The sequence below is a fragment of the Pagrus major genome, chromosome 12 (assembly GCF_040436345.1).
Source record: "Pagrus major chromosome 12, Pma_NU_1.0".
NCBI classification, from domain to species: Eukaryota; Metazoa; Chordata; class Actinopteri; order Spariformes; family Sparidae; genus Pagrus; species Pagrus major.
Genome location: NC_133226.1, coordinates 28,568,582 through 28,593,662, shown reverse-complemented (window position 1 = coordinate 28,593,662; position 25,081 = coordinate 28,568,582). Strand labels below are relative to the sequence as shown.

The window sequence follows — 25,081 nt, the reverse complement described above, 5'->3', positions numbered from 1 at the left end:
TGCTACACACCACTATAGTAGTTACTACACACCACTATAGTAGTTACTATACTTTACTATAGTAGTTCTACACATCACTATAGTAGTTACTACACATTACTATAGTAGTTCTACACATCACTATAGTAGTTACTACACATCACTATAGTAGTTACTACACATCACTATAGTAGTTACTATACATCACTATAGTAGTTACTATACTATAGTAGTTACTATCATTTACTATAGTAGTTACTATACTTTACTATAGTAGTTACTATCATTTACTATAGTAGTTGCTATACTTTACTATAGTAGTTACTACACATCACTATAGTAGTTGCTATACTTTACTATAGTAGTTACTACACATCACTATAGTAGTTACTACACATCACTATAGTAGTTACTACACATCACTATAGTAGTTGCTATACTTTACTATAGTAGTTACTACACATCACTATAGTAGTTGCTATACTTTACTATAGTAGTTACTACACATCACTATAGTAGTTACTATACATCACTATAGTAGTTACTATACATCACTATAGTAGTTACTACACATCACTATAGTAGTTACTATACTTTACTATAGTAGTTACTACACATCACTATAGTAGTTACTACACATCACTATAGTAGTTACTATACATCACTATAGTAGTTACTATACTATAGTAGTTAATATCATTTACTATAGTAGTTACTATACTTTACTATAGTAGTTACTACACATCACTATAGTAGTTACTATCATTTACTATAGTAGTTACTATACTTTACTATAGTAGTTACTACACATCACTATAGTAGTTACTACACATCACTATAGTAGTAACTATACTTTGCTATAGTAGTTACTACACATCACTATAGTAGTTGCTATACTTTACTATAGTAGTTACTACACATCACTATAGTAGTTACTATACATCACTATAGTAGTTACTACACATCACTATAGTAGTTACTACACATCACTATAGTAGTTACTACACATCACTATAGTAGTTACTATACATCACTATAGTAGTTACTACACATCACTATAGTAGTTACTATACATCACTATAGTAGTTACTATACATCACTATAGTAGTTACTATACATCACTATAGTAGTTACTATACATCACTATAGTAGTTACTACACATCACTATAGTAGTTACTACACATCACTATAGTAGTTACTACACATCACTATAGTAGTTACTATACATCACTATAGTAGTTACTACACATCACTATAGTAGTTACTACACATCACTATAGTAGTTACTAGACAAATGTCTAACAGGATAAAATAATAAATTGATGACATCAAAGGTCAAAGGTCAACTTCACTGTGACATCATAATATTCTGCCAAAACTGTTCAGTCCTTGATTCAACGCCACAGCTCAGAACAGCAACATGACTGGAGCGGAGGCAACCAACCACGAGGTGGTAAAACAGTTCAAATGTGTGAAATGTGACTGATTGGTTGTTGTTGAGAGTTTGTGTGTGTGTGTGTGTGTGTGTGTGTGTGTGTGTGTGTGTGTGTGTGTGTGTGTGTGACTGTGTGAACATGGCAGAGGGATGATTCCCACAGCAGCTCTGTGTGTGTCGGTTGTTCCAGCTGTCTGTGGTTTACCTGTCGCTCAGGTGGCACACAGACGACACCGACACAGACTCTCATAGAAACAAACTGTGACATTTTATATTTCATGTTGAGCCTGAAGCCAACAGTGAATGTTTCTCCTGACAAGTCTGAGATCTCTTCTTCCTCTGTGCCATAAAACACATCGGCGGTGAACCACACTGAACACACACACTGCAGTTTATTATGACTCAGTCCCACACACACACCGTCCTGCTGCCACAAACACTCACTACAGACCACATGTGGATTCATTTGCCACTGAAAATAGCCCCCAACAAATATTTCCTCCTGTTTGTTTTAAGAAACTACAGTGAGCAGCTGTTTGAAACATGAAACTAAATATGTGAGGTGTTTTAAAATCTCAGTAGGAAGCAACAGACCACATACAGGAAGTCAGACAGGACTGAGAGACGGACCAACGTGTTGGTTTGAATCTGAACATGAGATTTGATTTTTAATATTTTAAAAACACAAATTTTGTATATTCTTTTTACTCCACTATATTTATTTAATAACTTTAGTTACTAGTTACTTTACAGATTACATGCTGCATCAGAGTCAAAGTAGAACATTTTTAAATGAATTTATTTAATCAGCGATCAGATTAAAAAAATGATTCTGATAAAATATAAAAACAAGTAAATATATGTATCATTTACTTTTACTTTTACTTTTGACGTCAGGTACTTTTATTGAGTGTAACTGGTTCAGAGACGTCATCATACAGCTCCGTTTCAGACGTTTTCCTCTGTTTGTATTTAACGCAGTGAACGTGTCTCCATGTTAAGAAACTGCTCCGGTTCAGGACGTCCTTCCATACATACAGTATATATCCATACATACATATGTACCTGTATACCTGTAGAAGTGGCACATCTATTTCTGTCTCCCATCTTCACACCTACACACATACCATGAGACCAAAGTGTAAATCTCATGTGATGAATGTGAGTGAAGCCACACCAAACTGAGCGGCTCTTTGAAGCCGGAGCTCCAGCCGCCACATGAATGTGTCTCTGAGCTGCTCGCTACAAACTCTGCTTCCTGCTGCTGCTCAGGGCCTGTTTGTGCTTCACATCATCATCATCATCACCACCACACACACACACACACACACACACACACACACAAACATAGCATTGTGTCTAACGGCAGTCTGTAGCGCTGACATGCGAGTGAATTTCTGTAGAAAGGTGTTGCACGATGTGCAAACAGAGGTGAGACGTGTTCAGTAATGACTCGTCACCACATCCTCTTCCTCAACTCCTAATTTGTCTTCATCCTTTAAAAACATAGCAAGCAGTTTCAGGCTCAGCTCAGACATCAACACATGATGAACACATGGTGAACACATGATGAACACATGGTGAACACATGATGAACACTGTGACTCATCACTGTGGACACCTCATGCAACATGGACGTCTCGCTCCAGCTGCCCTCTGTGTCTTTGAGTGACGTCATGAAACACAAACACTGAAACAGCTGATGTGTCCCCTCCCCTCCTATCACCTACTGATTATTACAGATCAATACATGTTGTTATAGATCAGAGTGCCTGCACACCTACACAGGTGTGTGATTCAACCTGCGCAGGTTGTTGTGCTGCTCATCTCAGGTCAGACTGACAGGAGCTGTCAATCAAACCCAATACCACAGGCTGAACATATCTACATGTTTTGTTCTCCAACATAAAATCCATCATTAAATGTCCACAGTTTAATTATAAAGCTCTTCCGTGTGTTAAAAACAGTTAGCGGTTTCTAACAAGTGTCTAAATGAGACCACAGAGGTTGTCGGGGACATTAAACGTCCTCACAGCGAACACGGAGACTCATCTGCTCACTAGTCCGTCTTTACAGGCCACTTTAGTTACACACTGTTCTGACTCTGACTTTACAACTCGTACATTGATCAGTTTATAGAAAACCTGGATAGTAATTGTGCAGTAAGACGCTCAGTGGTGGAGACGTTTAAGTCATGTGACCGTGATGTCGTCTGTTTGTAGCCTAGCATTAGCTTTTTACTGCTACGCATTTAATTTACACTTCAAACATCACAGAGTGGAGTTCATCTGTGGAGATTATCTGGATGAACAGAACCTGGAAGGATCAGAAACTTGTGTTTGACACACAGATTATTTTCTGTAATAATCCAGGATCTAATTCAATAATGTCCCAGAGGGAACCAGAGAGATGCTAACTGCAGTTAGCAACAGAAACACACCATCGTGACACCACTCGATATAAACTGTGGATGAACAAGTATTTATTATTTACTTTTCCAGTTTGACAGGCAGAGAAACAAACTGCATCATAAAACATGTCAGAGGCCTCCAACACGTCATCAGGGATCAGAACACGCCGTCCGCCAACAGCCGGACCTCCTGGACCTCCAGCGTACACTCAGTGTGTGTGTGTGTGTGTGTGTGTGTGTGTGTGTACATGTATGGATCAGAAGCACAGCTCAGTGTAAACAGGTGGCTCATCAGATTCCCATCAGTGGCAGAGAGGGAGGCGACCCAACACATGAAACCACAGCTGAAGATGTTTTGCGATGTGGAGCTGAGATATGAAGCTGAGGCGTGTGGTTAGAGGGGGCGGGGGTGTGTTTACTGCACAGCTTTAACTCTTTCACTTCACACACTGAGCCGCCGCCGGCTCGTCCTCCCGAGGAGAAGAAAACAGACTCTCCATCTGTGCCTCCAGGATTTTCATCCACTTCGTCTCCAACATGTGAACACGACATGAACCACAGCTGACGCCCACACACGTTCAAGAGCTCGACGCCGCACCAACCTGCCAGCCCTCGAACGCACCGGGCCTCACCTGCACACACACACCTGCACACACACCTCACACACACACACACCTCACACACACACCTCACACAGTGGAGTAATACTCAAGTAAAAGTAAAGATATGGTGTTCAAATATTACTTTGGTTAAAATGAAATGCACCCATATGAATAGTACTCAAGTAAAAGTACTTGTACTTGAGTAAATGTACTTGAGTGGAAACAAACACGTTTTTTGTGTAACTGAGGTTCTTGCAAAACACTTCACCTGTATTTGATTACATTATCATAATTTATCAGTGTTTGTTACCTGGAAAGTAACTAAGTACATTAACTCAAGTACAAATTTAGGGTACTTTTACTTGAGTATTTCCATTTAATGCTAATTCATTTCATTCTTCTACTCCACTACATCTCAGAGGGAAATATTGTACTTTTTACTCCACTACATTTGTCTGACAGCTTAAGTTACTAGTTACTTTTCAGATTACATTTTTCCCTCCCATTCCTGTCCAGTGAAAATCACGTATCTCAAGATGTGTTGATGTTGAAGGTTTCTGATAAACTGACAGTGTTGTAAAAAGTACCCAAAAGTCGTACTCTGATGGAGCATGTAATCTGTAAAGTAACCAGTAACTGAGCTGATTACAAAACTTCACCTGTATTATTTTCACACCAGTAAATCTGCTGCAACAGGAAACAGCTGAGTGCGACAGAAAACCGGTTCCAGGTCGCCACTCCGAACCTGAAACCCGAACCCGAACCATAACCCGGTCAGAATGGCGGACCGTCAGAATGGGGGTCGCCCCCCCAGAAAATCAAACTGTCTTCTCTGAAACTCTTCTGTTTCTGTTCTGAGATCGTCTGCTGGCACAGAGAGCGTTTCCCAGCATGCCCTGTTTTACAACCTGACAACAAATGACTGTACCTCGAAGCGACCGAAGCACTGAGAGCAGGCTGAGGCCACATGTTGTGTGCACAGAGAGCAGCTGACGGAGGAAAGAAGAAGAAAAACAAGCGGAGACGCATTCAGCAAACACAAACGATTCATCAGAAGCAGAAATGAAACTACAGCGGAGTGAATAATAGAAACACGAGAGCAGAAAGGATCCAGAGTTACAGCTGAAGTGTTGCTGTCAGTCTGACATGTCAGAGAGGTGGCAGACATGTTGGCTCAGGGTCACCTGAGGCTGAGCTGCTAGTAAACCATGTGAACACACTGGCCTCATTTGAAAACAAACCAGATCACTTGAGCAGACAGGAAGTGGTTTGTAGTTACTGGTTAGATGTTCTGCTTCATGGTTGCTGTTTGGCAGAGAGGAAGACTCGTGTTCAGCTGCAGGTCTCAAACCAGTTTGTTCTCTCGCACTAACTTTGTGATATTTAAGAGGTTAGACATATTAATATATATCTGTCTCAGTACAGCGCATCTGAGTCAGCACCAAAAGTTAATGAGGTCTATTCTGGGCCGAGACCCGTCCTCCATCCAAGTTTAGGGGAAATCTGTCCAGCAGATCTTGTGTAATCCTGCTGACCAACCAATCAGCCGACCAACAAACCAACCAACCAGCCGACAAACCAACAAACAATATAACAAACCAACCAACCAACCAACCAACCAACCAACCAACCAACCAACCAAACAAACAACCAAACAAACAAACAAACAAACAAACACCTAGAGCGTTGGTGATAAAGAGTTGATGTTTGCTCTGCAGCATCCTAAAGCAGATTTCATGTTGCTGTTCACTTCAAGCAGAACAAACTGACATATAATCATCTTATAAAACAGTCGTCTGGTTGTCCAACATGTGAACATCAGCGTTTCATTCACAGCCGGCAGCTACGGAGCAACATGATCGTTCATGTGGAGTCGTGTTTGTGTCCACTCTTCTCTCTCCTCCGGAGGGAAACATCAGTCTGTTTAGCTGTTAATGGCTCCTACGTGTCCACCAGCCAGTCTCTGACTGTCTGTCTGCTGTTTGCTGCTCAGCAGGTCGTGTTCAGCGCCTTTGTCTGATGAAAACAGCTGAGACTGAACCACACAGGAAATGTGCTGCAAAATTAAAACTAGCAGCTAAAAGAGGCTGAAATGCTCCACAGAGCTGCAGAGACGGAGACAATCCCAATGAAGTGACTTGATTTGTTGTTATTATATTTATTTTTGAATGAACCTTTATTCAAGCAGGAAGTTTGTTGAGATTAAAGTGTGTTTTTTGGAGGGAGCCCAACGGTACTGAACTCAGAAACTGTGGGGTTTTATTTTTCATTCAGAGGAAGAATGACTCATTTCTTCTTTCAGCCGATGACATCATCTCACTTTAAAAGTGCATTTTATACACAAGAGGAGGCAAACTGCTCCAGTTTCATGATAATCTCACTCTGACCAGTGAGCAGCCAGTATCTGTCCTGATGACATCACAACAAAGCTGCAGTCAGGGTCTGATGGAGCAGTCGATTCACAAATATCAATCAAATACTGAAGAACTGTTATGTTTTAAGGTGTTTTTAAATGAGGACCCAGGTGCAGACACACAGAAGGCAGGATCAGGCGAAACAAGAGGTTTTAATAAACAAGCTGAACTACAGACAATGAGGAACTAAGAAAAACTCAACGAGACCAGAAGACAAAAACAAAGTAACAACTAAAGGCTCAAACAAAGTGCAACAAAAGCAAAATCACAAATCAAAAGAGAAACCAGAAACCAAAACTACAAACACACCAAACGGGAGACACAAGGAGAGACACTGGAGGAGACACGGGGAAAGACAGACCAAGACGGAGGATGACGGACGAAGACGGACACAGGCTACCACAAGCTAACACAAGCTAACACAGGCTAACACAGGCTAAGAGCTAACACAGGCTAACACAGGCTAAGAGCTAACACAGGCTAACACAGGCTAAGAGCTAACACAGGCTAACACAGGCTAAGAGCTAACACGAAGAAGGTTGGGAGCAGGACACCACGGAGGAATGACGGAGGGAAACAAAAACGATCTGACAAAGACATGAGGGAGAACAAAGGTTATATACAGACACACTACTGACGGGACACGGACAGGTGGAGCGAGCAGGGACACGGACAGGTGGAGCGAGGAGGGACACCAGGTGGAGTGGGCAGGGACACGGACAGGTGGAGCGAGGAGGGATACCAGGTGGAGCGAGGAGAGACACGGACAGGTGGAGCGAGGAGGGATACCAGGTGGAGTGGGCAGGGACACGGACAGGTGGAGCGAGGAGGGACACGGACAGGTGGAGCGAGGAGGGATACCAGGTGGAGCGAGGAGGGACACGGACAGGTGGAGCGAGGAGGGACACGGACAGGTGGAGCGAGGAGAGACACGGACAGGTGGAGCTAGGAGGGGACACGGACAGGTGGAGCGAGGAGAGACACGGACAGGTGGAGCGAGGAGGGACACGGACAGGTGGAGCGAGCAGGGACACGGACAGGTGGAGCGAGCAGGGACACGGACAGGTGGAGCGAGGAGGGACACGGACAGGTGGAGTGAGCAGGGACACGGACAGGTGGAGCGAGCAGGGACACGGACAGGTGGAGGAACTAACGGAAAAACACACAGGAGGAAGTGACAAGTAGGATGCGACACACAAGGGTGTAAGTAAAACAGGAAACAGGAACAAACGGACACTGAACCGTGACACTTCCTGAGTCGACCCCGAACCAGCATTGACTCTGACACCTGAGTCCATTTAGTTTTAGTCTGCAGCTGTGTCTGGTTGATTGATTGATTGATTGATTGATTGATTGATTGGTTGATTGATTGGTTGATTGATTGATTGGTTGGTCTGTCGGTTGGTCTGTTTATTTGATACTGGATGAGGTTTGTTTGAATTAAAGGATGAGTGTTGGGCCTTTGTGGAGGTAACCCTAACCCTAGCTCCATAACCCTAACCCTAACCCTAACCCTAATGCCAGCCTTAAGGCAGGCTCATGAAACATTGTCTCTTTTCACTAAAATTTGAGACCATCAACTCACTGGTAAACAACTGAGGTCAGAAATCAGGTGAAAAGTATTCTCATTTTTTCATGAGCTTACATACAATCAGGCTTCTGTTTGCAACCAGTGGAGTCACCACCTGCAGGTCATCAGAGAGAATGCACGTTAATGAGGCACTTCAGTGGCTGCAGGTCTCAGACCCTGACGCTCAGAGGCTTCGCTGTCCAATAACTCATCTTCCTCCTGTCATGAACCTGCTGTGAGTCGAACAAAGACGTTTTCTGATTTCCTGAACATCCTGTGAGCAAACCAGCAACCAACCACCAGCCGCTACCCACCCCCTCCTCTATACGCTCGCCCCTCCCTCTTCCTCTAAACACGCCAGCTGACAAGAAAAGCTCTCAGCTGGTGAGACTGCAGCCACACAAGTCTGCAGCCACACGAGTCTGCAGCCACACGACTGACTTTATCTGTGCAGCAGTGAGGAGACAGTGAGGAGGCTCAGCGAGGAGACAGTGAGGAGACAGTGAGGAGGCTCAGTGTGGAGACAGTGAGGAGACAGTGAGGAGACAGTGAGGAGGCTCAGTGAGGAGACAGTGAGGAGGCTCAGTGAGGAGGCTCAGTGAGGAGGCTCAGCGAGGAGACAGTGAGGAGACAGTGAGGAGACAGTGAGGAGGCTCAGCGAGGAGACAGTGAGGAGACAGTGAGGAGGCTCAGCGAGGAGATGCTGTCCGGCTGCTGGGTCCCGGTGCTGCTGCTGCTGCTGCTGCCGGCTGTAACTGAGGCTCAGAGTGGTGACGGAGAAACTGACATGGGTGAGAAGATCATTTAAAACATCTTTAAGATGCTTTAAAAGGACGAGAACATGTGATTTAGATCTTAAGCATTTCTAAAAATCAGTTCTGGTTCAGTCTCTGTGCTAGTGCTGACTCCTCTTTACTAACCTCGCCTCTCACACCGTACGGGATCCACACAAAAATCATTAAATGTTCAGATCCTCAGGATTCAGAAGTCTGTCAGGCACCAAATGTTTGTATTTATGAATCATCTGCTGGAGGACAGAAGTTATTCTGCATTCAGTCTGAACAGGCTCCTGTTGTGGGTGGATTGTGTAACATGTTGACCAATAATCTTTACACAAAGTTGACTAATTGATTGATTGATTGATTGATTATACAATATAGTTGTTCACTGGTTTGCAAACAGAAACTCTCTGTCTGCTGGAGTCTGTTTATCAGCGCTGATGTAAATCTCATCAGCTCTGCGGTCAGAAACTAAAGTAGTGGACTCATTAAAATGTGACCTGATGACGGCGCTCGAGTGAAGCGATCACAAAAGTTCATAAAGACGATGAAGCAAACTGCCCGATGATTGATGCAGCGCAGAAAAAGGATTGTTTCAAATCGATTGAGTCGCTTCTGAAGTAAAAACACATCCTCTGCTGCTCTGACTCATATCACCTCACTGAATCTCCTCAGACCACACGAAGCATCTGAACGTTTCTGTTTTTGGTGGAAGGATCAATCGATTCATGGTAAAACTAATAATCGACAGATTAATTGACGGGAGGATTTGTTGGGAGGATTACGTCAAAGATACAGTAATCCTGATACATTTACTAATTACCTGTTTAAAAATGTAGTCAGTAGTGTAATCCAAGTTTCACAAAATGATTGATGATGGGTGGATGACGGGTGACGGGAGGATGATGGGTGACGGGAGGATGATGGGTGACGGGTGGATGATGGGTGGATGATGGGTGACGGGTGGATGATGGGTGACGGGAGGATGATGGGTGACGGGAGGATGATGGGTGGATGACGGGTGGATGATGGATGACGGGAGGATGATGAGTGGATGACGGGTGGATGATGGGTGGATGATGGGTGATGGGTGGATGACGGGTGATGGGAGGATGATGGGTGGATGATGGGTGACGGGTGGATGATGGATGACGGGTGGATGACGGGTGACGGGTGGATGACGGGTGACGGGTGGATGACGGGTGGATGATGGGTGACAGGTGGATGATGGATGATGGGAGGATGATGGGTGACAGGTGGATGATGGATGATGGGTGACGGGTGGATGATGGGTGACGGGAGGATGATGGGTGGATGATGGGTGGATGATGGGTGACGGGTGGATGATGGATGATGGGTGACGGGTGGATGATGGGTGACGGGAGGATGATGGGTGGATGATGGGTGACGGGTGGATGATGGGTGACGGGAGGATGATGGATGATGGGTGACGGGTGGATGATGGGTGACGGGTGGATGATGGGTGGATGATGGGTGGGTAATGGATGACGGGTGGATGATGGGTGACGGGTGGATGATGGGTGGATGATGGGTGGATGATGGGTGACGGGTGGATGACGGGTGACGGGTGGATGATGGGTGGATGATGGGTGACGGGTGGATGACGGGTGACGGGTGGATGATGGATGATGGTTGACGGGTGGATGATGGATGACGGGTGACGGGAGGATGATAAGTGGATGATGGGTGGGTAATGGATGACGGGTGGATGATGGGTGACGGGTGGATGATGGGTGGATGATGGGTGGATGACGGGTGGGTAATGGATGACGGGTGGATGATGGGTGACGGGTGGATGATGGGTGACGGGTGGATGATGGGTGGATGATGGGTGGATGACGGGTGGGTAATGGATGACGGGTGGATGATGGGTGACGGGTGGATGATGGGTGGATGATGGTTGACGGGTGGATGACGGGTGGATGATGGGTGACGGGTGGATGATGGTTGACGGGTGGATGACGGGTGGATGATGGTTGACGGGTGGATGATGGTTGATGGGTGGATGATGGGTGGGTAATGGATGATGGATGACGGGTGGATGATGGGTGGATGATGGATGATGGGTGGATGATGGGTGGGTAATGGATGACGGGTGACGGGTGGATGACGGGTGACAGGTGGATGATGGGTGACGGGTGGATGACGGGTGGATGACGGGTGGATGATGGGTGGGTAATGGATGACGGGTGACGGGTGGATGACGGGTGATGGGTGACGGGTGGATGATGGGTGACGGGTGGATGATGGCTGACGGGTGGATGACGGGTGGATGACGGGTGAATGACGGGTGGGTAATGGATGACGGGTGGATGATGGGTGGATGATGGATGACGGGTGACGGGTGGATGATGGATGATGGGTGGATGATGGGTGACAGGTGGATGATGGGTGACGGGTGGATGACGGGTGGATGACGGGTGGATGATGGATGATGGTTGACGGGTGGATGACGGGTGGATGATGGATGATGGTTGACGGGTGGATGACGGGTGGATGATGGGTGGATGATGGATGACGGGTGGATGATGGGTGACGGGTGGATGATGGGTGACGGGTGGATGACGGGTGGGTAATGGTTGACGGGTGGATGACGGGTGGATGACACTGTTCTGACTCTCTCCCTCCTCAGAGCTCAGACTCAGCTGCACCTCCCACATCATGATAGACGGCAGCAATCTGACCTGTCGGCTGGTTGGAGGGCGGAGCGACAGCGAGGATGATGAAGACGATGAAGCTGACGGCATAGAGAGAATGACGGCCTGGTAAACCAGACATCAGTCGGAGCTGGTGACACATTCACAGGACTCACAGGAGACTCGGCCGATGACACGCGGCTCTGTTCTTGTGTCCACAGCTACACCGACTGGAGCGTGATGGAGGAGAACTGTGTGGAGGGTTTCGGGGACACCGTCAGCTCCAAAGCTCTGAACCCTGTCTTGCTCTTCAATGTGACGGCTCACCTGAAGAGAGGAGGCGGGATTTCAACCGTGATCGACCTGAAGAAAATAGGTAACGGCTCCAGGCTGAGCTCCTGATGTGTGTGCAGACCTCAGGATGTGTCCTGACTCATGTGGTCGAGTAAGCTGAGACAGTTCCCTCTGAGCAAAAACACCTCAAAACAACGTTTTCAAAGATCCAGTGGAGCCACCATGACGTCTTTTTAGACTTCTGGTATTCAACGTTCCTCAGTGACGTCCAGGTGACGTCCTTACAGGGTTCAAAATCAAAGTGTTTTACACTTCTTTTCAACTTCAGTTACAGACTTATAAAGAGCTTTGTTTTGTAGCCTTGACCTGACCAAACTGCGACTGTTTCACAACATGTTCGTCCGGTACGCAGTCACTGGTACTCTCCAATGGTCATGTTGTTCTGTGACTCTGTGGCAAACAGCTGGTTCTGTTGTTTGTATGAGGACATGTTGGTCGCTGTCAACCTCATCGTTGTCTTCTGTTGTGTCCCTGCAGTTAAACCGAAAAGTCCTCAGGTGTGGAACGTGACTTTCAACCAGGAGTCCGACCAGACTTTCATTTATATTCACACTCCGTACCACAAAGATTACCTGAAAGTAGACAATCAGCTCTTCCAGCTGCACATCTGGAACACGAGCAGCAGCATAGTAAGATTGTTTGATTTGTGCGGCCTCTTTCTGCTCGGCGATGGTTGAGTTGTTCACAGTTTGTTCCTGTTTGACCACAGTATCAGAACGTCTCCTCATCAGACCACGTCATCCTGAAGATTGACATGGAGCGCCTCCGAAGTAACGCAACGTACCAGGTCAAAGTACGAGCCATACCGCAGAATTTTCTGCAGGGTTCCTGGAGCGAGTGGAGTGAGACGTTCAGTTTCTCTACTGCTGCTGGTGACAGTAAGTCAGCTTCTACTCATTCTGCTTCTTGAGAAGATAAAAGACAACGTCAGAGGAGAATAACAACATTATTTACCTCTGGCCTCTCTTTTTACAGATGAGCACACGGAGACGTACACACTGATTGTGTGTCTTGTTCTTCTGGTGGTGGTGACTTCCAGTGTTGTTTTGTTCTGGAAAAACAAGTATGAAGTCTTTGTTTCCTTGTCAGAAGATCAGAGGATTTCGTTGCGTGTCGTACGTTAATATTTCTTTTTTCTTTCCTTCACAGAATATTTACCTTCATGTGGCCGAGCATCCCGCACCCTAAACACACACTGGTGCAGATCTGCAAGCCAAATAAAGTGAGTCCTTTACTGCGATGGTCATCCAAAGAAAAACCAGAGCGTCAAATGTGAAATCTCTCAGTAAGGATCGGGTGATAGCTCCATCCAGTGGTCATAAGATTTATGACTCTATGTCTGATGGGGGTTTTAAATGCTGCTGTGACCGAGTGTTAAACGAGTTGTCAGTATTTGAAGCATCACGATGCTTAAAGTTGTTTTTGTTCCTCAAACAACAAAACGCCCATCCCATAATTACCTGCTGTGATTTTTCCTGTTGTCTGCAGGGCCTCCTGCTCAACTTCAAACCTGAGGTGTTCAGTGCTCTCAAGGTGTACCCCATGGAGAAAACAGAGGAGGAGACAGAGCCGTCGATCACCGCTGCTGCTGCTGAAGACACACGGTCCAATCCTGCCTGCTCCACCCACAGCTCTGACTCCTCCAGGAGCACCACCAGCGTCAGCACGGAGGAGCTGGAGCTGTTGAGCAGGAGCTCCTCCGACGGAGAGGACAGCCTCCAGAGCACCAGTCTGTCCCCCGTCCACGTCCCCCAGCTGGAGGAGAGACTTCTCAGCCCTCAGCCTGAGTGCAGCGGTGGAGGAAATGAAGCTGAGGAGTCTGGAGGGAGCCAGCAGGAGGAGGCCTACGTCACCATGTCCAGTTTCTATCAGATCAAGTAGATCAGCAGAGGAACAGGGACTGACGGATGAACAGAACCAGGACTTTATCAAACTTCTGAGAATTATGCTTCAGGATGCTTTAATAAATTAGCAGGTCCAAACCTTATAACGTCCGAAGATACATGAGATCACATTCAAGCGATTAAATCAACAAGAAGGAAAGAAAATATGTTTTTGTTTTATTCTTCACCCAATGGATGGCAGTCAACCCAGTCCACCTCTGGACCCCGTCAGCAAAAATAAATAATAATTAATTAATAACTAATTAATTAATGAATGAATGAATGGGACCCACTGACCTACAGATCCAACTGAGGAGTCAAACCGTTGTGAATGTCACACATTTATCAAGAGAAGATGTGATCACATGATTTATGATCAGGAACGGACAATCAGCCAATCAGAGACAAAGATCGACTCACATCTGCTACGTGGTCTCACTCGGAACAATCCGTACGTGACGTGACGTATTATTCTGCAAAGGCACATCAAAGTTTTTTGATGCGATTATCTTTAGCAGCAGGTAAAGGCTCAGTCCGTCAGCTTGTTGAAGGACTTTTAGTTGGCTCCAACATGTGACCTGCAGCAGCTTGATGAATATGGACTGTTGACCCCGAGGTACTGACATGTAGCGTCTTTTGTATTCTGTAGTTTATGATTATATCAAGTATATTTTAATGTTATTTTACACATCATATACTCACAAACCTCCTCATGAAGTCATTTGGAGTTGTTACAGGAACTATAGAGGATCAAACTAGTGTTTCTGTATGTTTTACTACATATCACAGCATTTTGTTTCCAGAGCACACAGCTGATTGGTTCAAGTCTACCTGTCACAACCAGGCTGCCTGGGAGGAAGTCCGACAATGATATAATGATTTGGATCAAACAGATGGGTGACAAATCTCCTATAAGCACTTCAAGGATACCTTCTTAAAAACTACCTGAACCACCAGGAGGATCATTAGATCTCCTCAATGACTCTAAGAACCAATAACAAGACAACTAGACCCCTTTAATGAGCCCAGGAACCACCTGAAGCATCCCCAGAAGCTCCACCTTAAAAATCTCCTAACTGACCAAAGCTACAGATTAAAGTAGATTAAGATCTAATCTACAAAAAATCTGAAGATTTTTGTTGTAGATTGGAAACATTCAGAGCTCTCGTGTGTCTTGCACTTACGTTTTGCCTTTTATTTGTCACCCGTCTGTTTTAAGATTAACTGCAATTCTTGAAACATACAAGCAGCAGTGAGGTCCTCTGAAAGAAAGCTGCTCATATCTGCACTGAAAACTGTGGGAGAAGTCTCAGTGGGTCGGGTTCTTCTCCAGGTTATGAAGCGCTCAGTGGATCACATCGTGATGATCACACCGAGTCTGCAGGAGAGATGTGGGTGTGTTGCTGCAACAACCCGACATCAAACACACAAAGCTGCTTCTCAACGTGTCCGACACAACCTCCACCTAATGTTTCCTGACAGCGACGCTGAGGTCGACACACAGAACGTCGCTTCACTGTCTGATTGTAATATTTCACTCAGGATTCAACTCGTCTAAACACACTGTAAATATGATCGCATGTCTGATTGTACCTGTGACGACACAGTGATTTTATTTAAACAAGCCTTCAGTATAATGTTTCATATCAACGTACAATAAAAAAGACTTTTATAAAACATGCTGTTTCCTGTAGTTTGTTTGTAGCTTTGGTGAAGAAATGTTAATGAGAAGACAAACTGAATAAACAAACTGACCGTAAAAGGAGTTTTACTTTGATTATATGTGGCGGACCCTGCCACCTTTCTGGCTTCAAACAGTGTTCTGGGACCTTATTTTACTCTGAGATCATCTTGTTTATTCACTGATGGAGACAGTTTTATTAACTCATTAATATTGTAAATGTTGAGACTCTGACTTTGAATTTCTTCTCCAGAACTACACAGAACTGCTTTAAGATGATTTTTATTAAACTATGAGACTACGTTCATTTAGAGACATTTTCTAACAAATAAAAGCACAGAATGAGACGAGAGCTACTTCACACAACGTGATGCTCCTTTATAATAAATGCATCCTGCTGCTTCCTGTCAGAGCTTCCAGGCGTTTTTCATCATGAGAATGAAGTAGACGTCGCTGTCTACGGAGGCGCTGACTCCACAGTAGTAGTTGACAAACTCCTCTTTGGTCACCTGTCGATCAGAGGAAAGATTTTACAGCGTGACGACGGTCAGAGTCAGTCGAGTGTGAGCCAAGAGTTCAACTACGAAGAGAAAGGCAGAGAAAAGGTCAGATCATTGATCAGGCAGCAGCTGGTTTCCATCCACTGACAAATTAAAAATGTCAAAAGAACAAAAGTTCAGGAGGATTGTGTTTGTGAAGATACTGACAGATAATTAACAGATATTTATACAGCTATAAGAAAAAAGAAAATGTGCTTATTTGGATGGAAACAGCAAGTGAGCAGTGTGTGTGTGAGTGAGAAGGATGACTTAGTTTTATTGAGCGACAGTCAAACAGTCTGTAAATCTCTGAGCAGAAACAGGCTGAGAAACACCGGCTACCAAACCTCTGACGTCTGTATGCTGTATGGTTCACGAGCCTGATCATCTTCACACATTACATTAGTCTTTAGTCTTTGTGGTTTATTTTATAAACAGAAACCATACAATATACTGCGCAGAAGGTTTCCACATGAGACAGTGAGGACGTTCTGTGGGGAAAATTCAGTTTCAGTCTGTTCCTCCTCCCACCACCGAACCAACAGCTTGTTTACCAGAACGGTGCTCAGTCAGAGTTTCCAGGCATTTCTCATCATCACAATAAAGTAGACGTCTGTATCGATGGACGCGCTCACACCAGCATAATAATTCATAAACTCCTCCTGGGTCACCTTCAGAGAGCAACAGCAGCATCAATGTACATCACATCAATAAAGACAACTCAGGTGTAACAGAGACGCTGACACGCTCACTGACCTGCAGACACAAAACCTCAGAGCTTCAAGGAACAGTTCACCCAAACTGCAAAATATAAAGTCAGGCTCAGCCATCATCTCCTCCTGATGATATAAAGTCAGGCTCAGCCATCATCTCCTCCTGATGATATAAAGTCAGGCTCAGCCATCATCTCCTCCTGATGATATAAAGTCAGGCTCAGTCATCATCTCCTCCTGATGATATAAAGTCAGGCTCAGTCATCATCTCCTCCTGATGATATAAAGTCAGGCTCAGCCATCATCTCCTCCTGATGATATAAAGTCAGGCTCAGTCATCATCTCCTCCTGATGATATAAAGTCAGGCTCAGTCATCATCTCCCCCTGATGATATAAAGTCAGGCTCAGCCATCATCTCCTCCTGATGATATAAAGTCAGGCTCAGCCATCATCTCCTCCTGATGATATAAAGTCAGGCTCAGCCATCATCTCCTCCTGATGATATAAAGTCAGGCTCAGTCATCATCTCCTCCTGATGATATAAAGTCAGGCTCAGTCATCATCTCCTCCTGATGATATAAAGTCAGGCTCAGCCATCATCTCCTCCTGATGATATAAAGTCAGGCTCAGCCATCATCTCCTCCTGATGATATAAAGTCAGGTGAAGTCTCGTAGTCCACAGAACATTTCTGGAGCTTCACAGTAAAACAGAGTTGCAGCGTTCTGCTGAACAGCTGAAGCAGCTGGAGATGATTTAAACATCAGATGTCTCCATGCAGCTCGTCTGCTGTGATCTCAGTCTGCAGAAGCCCCGAGATCAGAACCTCTGAACCGCCTCAGTGACTCCTACAGTCACCTACAGGACTCACAAGACCACCTAAGAGAACCCTAAAACCTCTTAGATCGCTGCTGCAACCTCCTAATAGCACTAGAACCTCCTGAATTATCACATGACCGTCCTAAAGAACAGGGGCCACTGACATGACCTCCAGAACATCCTTAATGACCAGTACATTCACCTTTATGGATCCATAGACCCTCCTACAGGACCAGTAGAACCACTTACTTCAACTCCAGCTACTTTAGGAGAATGTTTCACTGTGAAGTTCCAGAAATGTTCTGGACTACAGAACTTCACCTGACTTTCATCAACATGGAGGAAGGAGATGATGCCTGGGTTTTGTATTTTTGGGTGAACTGTTCCTTTAAGCTGCCTGTCAGTGTTTTTTACCTGTCCATCTTTGTCATACGGAGAATCAAAGCTGTCCAAGAACTTCCTGAACACCTGGTCCTCAGTCCACTCCCCGTTCTGATACTTGGGGTGGTACTTGGCGTTATAAACGCCCCTCAGGTCCTCGACGGTGATCAAGCCATCGCCCGTCTTGTCCAGCTTCCTGAACGCCTGCATGACCACCTCCTTCCTGGCCTTAGACATCTGTGGCTGCAGAGAAATGATCACAGGGGATCAGAAACACGACACGGCGTCAGCTGTGCAGTAACAGTGAGTACATTTACCCTCAGAGTGATGAGGAACTCGTCGAAGTCGATGGTGCCGCTCCCGTCGCGGTCGAACTGTTGAAAGAGAGCTGTGGCCTCTTGTTTCTCCATCAGGATGCCGTAGTCGTTCAGACCCTTGAGGAACTCCTTCAGGTCCAGAGAGCGGCTGTTGTCATCATCCATGATTTTAAAGGTCCTGACAGACGGAACAGGATGAAGATATTTCATGTTTCTGTACCACAGAACAGAAACAGCTGTGTTCTGCCTCTAACGTCAGGAGGTACAAGGTATCTTCCGTTGTTTTTATGCATTTTTGTCTTTTTATTCATATTTTATACACCCAGTGACACAAGAAGCAAAACCAACAGAGCAAATCAAAAACTATATTTTGATTTTCATCTGTACATGTATACCTACATGTATGAACCTGCGTATTTAAAAATGTGTGACATCTTTAATTGATGTACAGATTAACTGAGAACCCTGTTAATTAAAAAAAAAAAAAAATCATAGATTGTCATTGATTAAATAATGTGTCAACAACATTTCAATGCTGCAGCTGGTGGAAGAGGGTTCAAATGAACTTATTACAAATCATTGTGTAGTTTAAAAATGATGTTTGATTTATAATCTGTGAGGTCATAGTGACTCCAGCTGGAGTACAAGTACGATGTTACAGTAAACTGGAGTACTACAGTAAAAGTACCTGAACACTGCTCAGTCAGCGGAGGACGTCTCAGGGACAGTTTGATTGATCTGTTCACTGTTTGTGTTTCATCATGAGAAATGTGTCTGATGGTGTTTCAACATCTGTTTCCTTCCATCAGGTCTTTACTGCAGAAGTAACAGGGTCACAGTCGGGTTGAGGCATTGTGGGTAATGACGGGGTGTGGTGAGGTCATGTCATGTCAGGGGTATTATGGGTCAGAACAACATGGCTGCAGACGGAGAACACACAACCCCAGAGTAACAATATTGTACATGAGCTGATGTTTATGGACGATGTAGTTAATGTGAGACTTGTGTTGAAACAGAAGACTGAATCTGTATGAACCGCTCCATTATTCTATTGGAGCGGTGAAGCTACGGTACCATCACCGCCGTTTAAAAGTACTAGGATACAAGTAAAAGTCGTGCATTGAGACTCTTTAGTGAAATGTAAAGTTGAAATTAGAAGTAGTGATGTGAGTCCACACGCTCTCTGTCATCTGTGGACTCACATCACTACTTCTCATTTGTGAACACATACACAGAAGAGGCCTCACACACCTCCTTCAGGATGAGCTGCTTAACTAAGTTCCTTTATGTTAATTCTCACAACATATTATACAATGTACAATACAAGATTACATCTATTTATACTCTGCAACCACATGACTGTCATAAGACAGAACTCATGTCTGAAGCCAACAGACACAAGATTTCACTTTACATACATACTAATGTTGCATCTACAAGTGTTAGGTTTCATAACATTTCAAAATAATAAGGGACATTGGAGAATTTCCCTCACGAGCTGAAGCCTGTAACTGAGCGTGATTGTTGAGCAGTTGTGTTAACGCGGCGCTGTGACAGCAGCTGAGCATCAACAACAAAACCACAGGATCAGCAACAACAACACGGTGACGTGACAGTAAAAACCAAAGACATGACAACATCCTGCAGGCTGGAGAGCAGCGCGGCGCTATGCTCAAGTATCACAGGAAGACTGTGACCTCACACACACATCGTCAACACCACACACACACTGTGTGGATGCATTAAACGATACCATTACACTTCATGATAACATCAGTGAGTCTCTCACATCAAGTAAGAGATCTGTGTGGTGGGAATTCTTATTTAGAAGTAAACAAATAATAGATGATTCACACAAGGTTGTCTTTGTGTAATTTAATAAAGTGGTAAAAGCAAAGAACAAACAGAGTTAACCAGTTTGAGCTGAAAGGCCTCATCCACCCAGCAAACCCTGGCAGAGCCTGACGACGAGTCACAGACAGAGTCACAGTTCACAGCTCACTCAGAGATACACCGAGAAACGGAGGTTTTCCCAAAACAGTACCGAGCTGGAGAGACAGCCGTGGATGTACCCACAACACCTGACATGCATCCGCCGTCACATAACTCAGCGAGGTCACTGTGCAAAAGTAAGTCAAACAGTTCATAGTTAGGCCAGGTCATAATTCACAGTGCTAAAGGTGTAATAAACTGTAAGGTTAAAGGTCAACACGTGAAATAAAACAGGGCAAGATAACAACAACATGTGTGGTTACATGCAAATGATACCACAACACTCATCATAACACATAACACCGTCCTGCTGCCACCCACACTCACGACCGACCACAGGTGGATTCATCCGCCACTGAAAATAGTCCCCGACAGATGCTCTATTTCCTCCTGTGTGTTTGATCAAGCTGCTGTGAGGGAGCAGCTGTCTGAGGAGACGACTGAGCCTTTGTACACGTGAGGCGTCACAGACTGTGAGATGTGTTGGACGATGGAGCTGTTGATGGGCGGAGGAGCAGCACTGTGAAGGACTTTCCCTTCACAGTTAGTGACCTTCCTCTGAGCAGCGTCTGTCAGCTGAAGTACACAGCACCTATCAGTCCGTTGACACAGAACATCTCAGACTACGCTGATTGTTCTGTCTGTGTACAGAGCGATGTGCGTCAACCCAAAGATAGCGTATAGCAGACGGTTCGACCCAGGTCACTATGAAGTAAACACGGACATCCAGCGACAGGTCAAACAGGAAGCTCTTCAGAGCTACTCCCCTTTATCAAGCCTGTCAAAAAACATCAGGTCTCTTGGCATCTTCTTCATAACCACAAGCCCTCCAGCTCTGCACTGACAGACTGAACTATTAATGAGCCCGACTCATTTGTAGACCTTGAGATTTTTTGAGAATAAATTTGGATGTTTTTTAAAAAATACGCGTACATTTACGGAAACTTTGATCCATGTGTGGGAAACACTGTGGAGCCTGGTGACACAGATGGTGAGGTGTTTATTATTCTCCACAATGATACGTCTAACATTTAATTTCACTTCATATCAAATGACAATTATAGATCCACGTTGTCATAAACATTCAAACCAGCAGTGTCACTTCTGTACTTGTGCTTGAAGTGAAGTGTAATAATTATTCTATAAACAGCCCTCGGTTGTAAAAGATAAAAGCCAACTCAGACGTGAATGAAAGAATTAATAACAAGTGTTTTCTATCCTGCGCCTCAGACCCCGGACTTCCTCCATCGATGGTCCGAACACGACATTTAATAAAACGTTAATAAAAATCGTCTCCTCAGGTCAGGTTGATCTCTGTGATCACAGCAGACGAGCTGCATGGAGACATCTGATGTTCAAATCATCTCCAGCTGCTTCAGCTGTTCAGCAGAACGCTGCAACTCTGTTTTACTGTGAAGCTCCAGAAATGTTCTGTGGACTACGAGACTTCACCTGACTTTATATCATCAGGAGGAGATGATGGCTGAGCCTGACTTTATATCATCAGGAGGAGATGATGACTGAGCCTGACTTTATATCATCAGGAGGAGATGATGGCTGAGCCTGACTTTATATCATCAGGAGGAGATGATGGCTGAGCCTGACTTTATATCATCAGGAGGAGATGATGGCTGAGCCTGACTTTATATCATCAGGAGGAGACGATGACTGAGCCTGACTTTATATCATCAGGAGGAGATGATGGCTGAGCCTGACTTTATATCATCAGGAGGAGATGATGGCTGAGCCTGACTTTATATCATCAGGAGGAGATGATGGCTGAGCCTGACTTTATATCATCAGGAGGAGATGATGGCTGAGCCTGACTGTATATCATCAGGAGGAGATGATGACTGAGCCTGACTTTATATCATCAGGAGGAGATGATGGCTGAGCCTGACTTTATATCATCAGGAGGAGATGATGACTGAGCCTGACTTTATATCATCAGGAGGAGATGATGACTGAGCCTGACTTTATATCATCAGGAGGAGATGATGGCTGAGCCTGACTTTATATCATCAGGAGGAGATGATGGCTGAGCCTGACTTTATATCATCAGGAGGAGATGATGACTGAGCCTGACTTTATATCATCAGGAGATGATGGCTGAGCCTGACTCTGTATCATCAGGAGGAGATGATGGCTGAGCCTGACTTACTCACTGACCGTCTTCATGTGGACTCACTGAAACGATCTGATTGGCTGCTGTGGAGCTCACCTGCTCAGACCTTTGATACCAGACGATCCTCGGGCCAGACACTGCAGTCTCAGCCTCTCCACCGGGTCCGAACACTCAGACAGCCGCCGCTTGGCGTTCATCGCCATCTCTCTGTCGTGTCTCGACGTCCCGGCCATCACTGACGCCAGCGGCAGGAGCTGATGGAGGTTCACAGGACTGATGGTGAGAAGCGTCAGACTGTTTTCATCAGACAGAACTCAACAGCGTCTGGGTCAGTCTGAACAACAGAACCGGTTTGTTCTGAGAGTAACTCACAAGGTATCTTTACTCTAAAGCAAACATACTCAGATACTCTGAAAGTATCTGACATTAAATGTTCTTAAGTATCAAAAGTAGCAGTAAAAGTACCTGATCCATATATTTCTGTATGTGTATGTTGTACTATGAGTTAGACGATCGTCACAGTCACTGTTGAATAAAGTAATCTGTAAAGTAACTAGTAACTAAAGTTATCAGATAAATGTAGTGGAGTAAAAAGTACAATATCTGTCTTCAGAGTGCATGTGGAGTGGAAGTACAAATTAATAGAAAGTGGAAGTACTTAAGTACAGTACTTGAGTAAATGTACTTAGTTACATTCCCTCAGCAGAAACATAAAACGCAACAAACAGGTACTTTGTGTAACCGAGATGATTACAAAACACTTCCCCTGTACTTTATTACATTATGATCATTTACCAGTGTTTAACCTGGAAAGTAACTAAGTACATTTACTCAAGTATTGTATTAGTACAAATTCAAGGTCTTCTACTTGAGTATTTAATTTTTGGAATGTTATACTTGTACTCCACTACATCTCAGAGGGAAGCATTGTGTGTATTACTCCACAACCTTTAAACTGTACTTGTGCAAATACTGTACTTAAGTATCAAAAGTAAAAGTTAATGCAGCATGTAATCTGTAAAGTAACCAGTAACTAAAGTTATCAGATAAATGTAGTGGAGTGGAAGAATAAAGTAGCAGAACGTGGAAATACTCAAGTAAAGTATAACTACCTCAAAATGGTACTTTAACACAGTACTTGAGTAAATGTACTTAGTTACATCTCATTACTGCTTTTGGATACTTTTTAGTACAGTAACAGTTCTAATATACCCAGTATATAATTAAGTATATAAATAATATATCCACATTTGTTCGTTAGTGACAAAAAACACAATAATACTCTAAATAAATACTCTACTCTACATTATGAGTACTTTTACTCTTCATACTTTAAGTACATTCTGCTGGTATCCTGTCCTTTCAGCTGACTGACGTGATGTGTGAATGTATTTACACACCGTGGTATTTCTACTTGACTTACATGAAATATCTGAGTACTTCTGCTGATGATCGGCTGTGGTATCCTGATACTGCGGCAACGTTACAGTTACTTTTCCCGCGAGATCGGAGTAGTTTGTTTCCGGGTGTTTGTCTTCGGAACCTCGTGCCGACAGGAAGTTGTGTGTGAAGAACATGAAGATAAAAACAATATTAATATAAATATGTGCTGCGCTCAGACACGTCACGTCTCCGTCCTCAGCTGGAAACAACAAACAGGAAGTTTGACTCCAGACAATCCGTGGTTACCATGGAGACCTAATGTTCTGTCCTGTGATTGGCTGTTCAGAGCCTAATGAGCTCATTAAAAACATCACGTTATCAATAAATATTATACTACTAGTACGACTAAAAAACTGTATATCTTCCGTTTTAGTGGCGAACTTGAACCACTGACAGGTACAAACACCTGAACTCAGATTTCAAACCGTCTTCACGGGCGGAAGTGTCTCAGTGAGTCCCGAAGATCATTTTAATGAGTCATGAGTCAAATGTTCGTTGGCTAATGTTGCTAACGATGTTAACTCCTGTGGTGGCTTCACATTAAAAGTCTACCACCGCCTTCAGATTAAAACGATTTTATTCTGTATTATTATGAAACACAGGAAGTGTTAATGATCATTTACTAAGCGCAGTAAATTATATCTGATAAATGATGAGTTACACATGAAATCATATAATACATCGGAAGTTAACTGCTGCTGCTTTTAATAACCAGTTCAGTTAAATACCAGCCGTAGATTTATCTGTTTCTCACTGTCTCTTCTTCAGTTAAACATTATGTCAAACTCTCTTATTGTCCTTTATTTCTATTTAATGTCTGTTTTTAATGACATAGTTTTTGTTTGTAGATCTGACTTGCTTAATAATATCTGTATTGATTATCTCAATATTAATTTAATTAACAAATACTGTGAGTCTGTTAAATGTGAGTCATTCTAATACTGTGCTAACTGACCACTGACTTCACTGTCTGCAACATGTTTGTTTT

General features: G+C 44.2%; 2 protein-coding genes across 2 annotated transcripts; one reads left to right on the top strand and one right to left on the bottom strand.

Moving 5' to 3' along the window:
* The first annotated feature begins 8,586 nt into the window (after window positions 1–8,586).
* Window positions 8,587–15,817, top strand: il7r (interleukin 7 receptor). Its single transcript, XM_073477540.1, has 8 exons — window positions 8,587–9,202; window positions 11,844–11,976; window positions 12,069–12,223; window positions 12,679–12,830; window positions 12,911–13,079; window positions 13,177–13,264; window positions 13,351–13,423; window positions 13,690–15,817. Exons 1-8 carry the CDS (start codon window positions 9,112–9,114, stop codon window positions 14,080–14,082), a joined length of 1,254 nt encoding a protein of 417 aa, XP_073333641.1. The 5' UTR covers window positions 8,587–9,111; the 3' UTR covers window positions 14,083–15,817.
* A 191-nt stretch (window positions 15,818–16,008) lies between these two features.
* Window positions 16,009–24,258, bottom strand: capslb (calcyphosine-like b). The gene is made up of 5 exons (XM_073477547.1): window positions 24,074–24,258; window positions 22,747–22,923; window positions 18,534–18,711; window positions 18,250–18,459; window positions 16,009–16,274 (listed from the first exon to the last, which is right to left on the bottom strand). The coding sequence occupies exons 2-5, from the start codon at window positions 22,881–22,883 to the stop codon at window positions 16,173–16,175; spliced, it is 627 nt and encodes a 208-aa protein (XP_073333648.1). The 5' UTR covers window positions 22,884–22,923; window positions 24,074–24,258; the 3' UTR covers window positions 16,009–16,172.
* Between the last annotated feature and the right edge of the window lie 823 nt (window positions 24,259–25,081).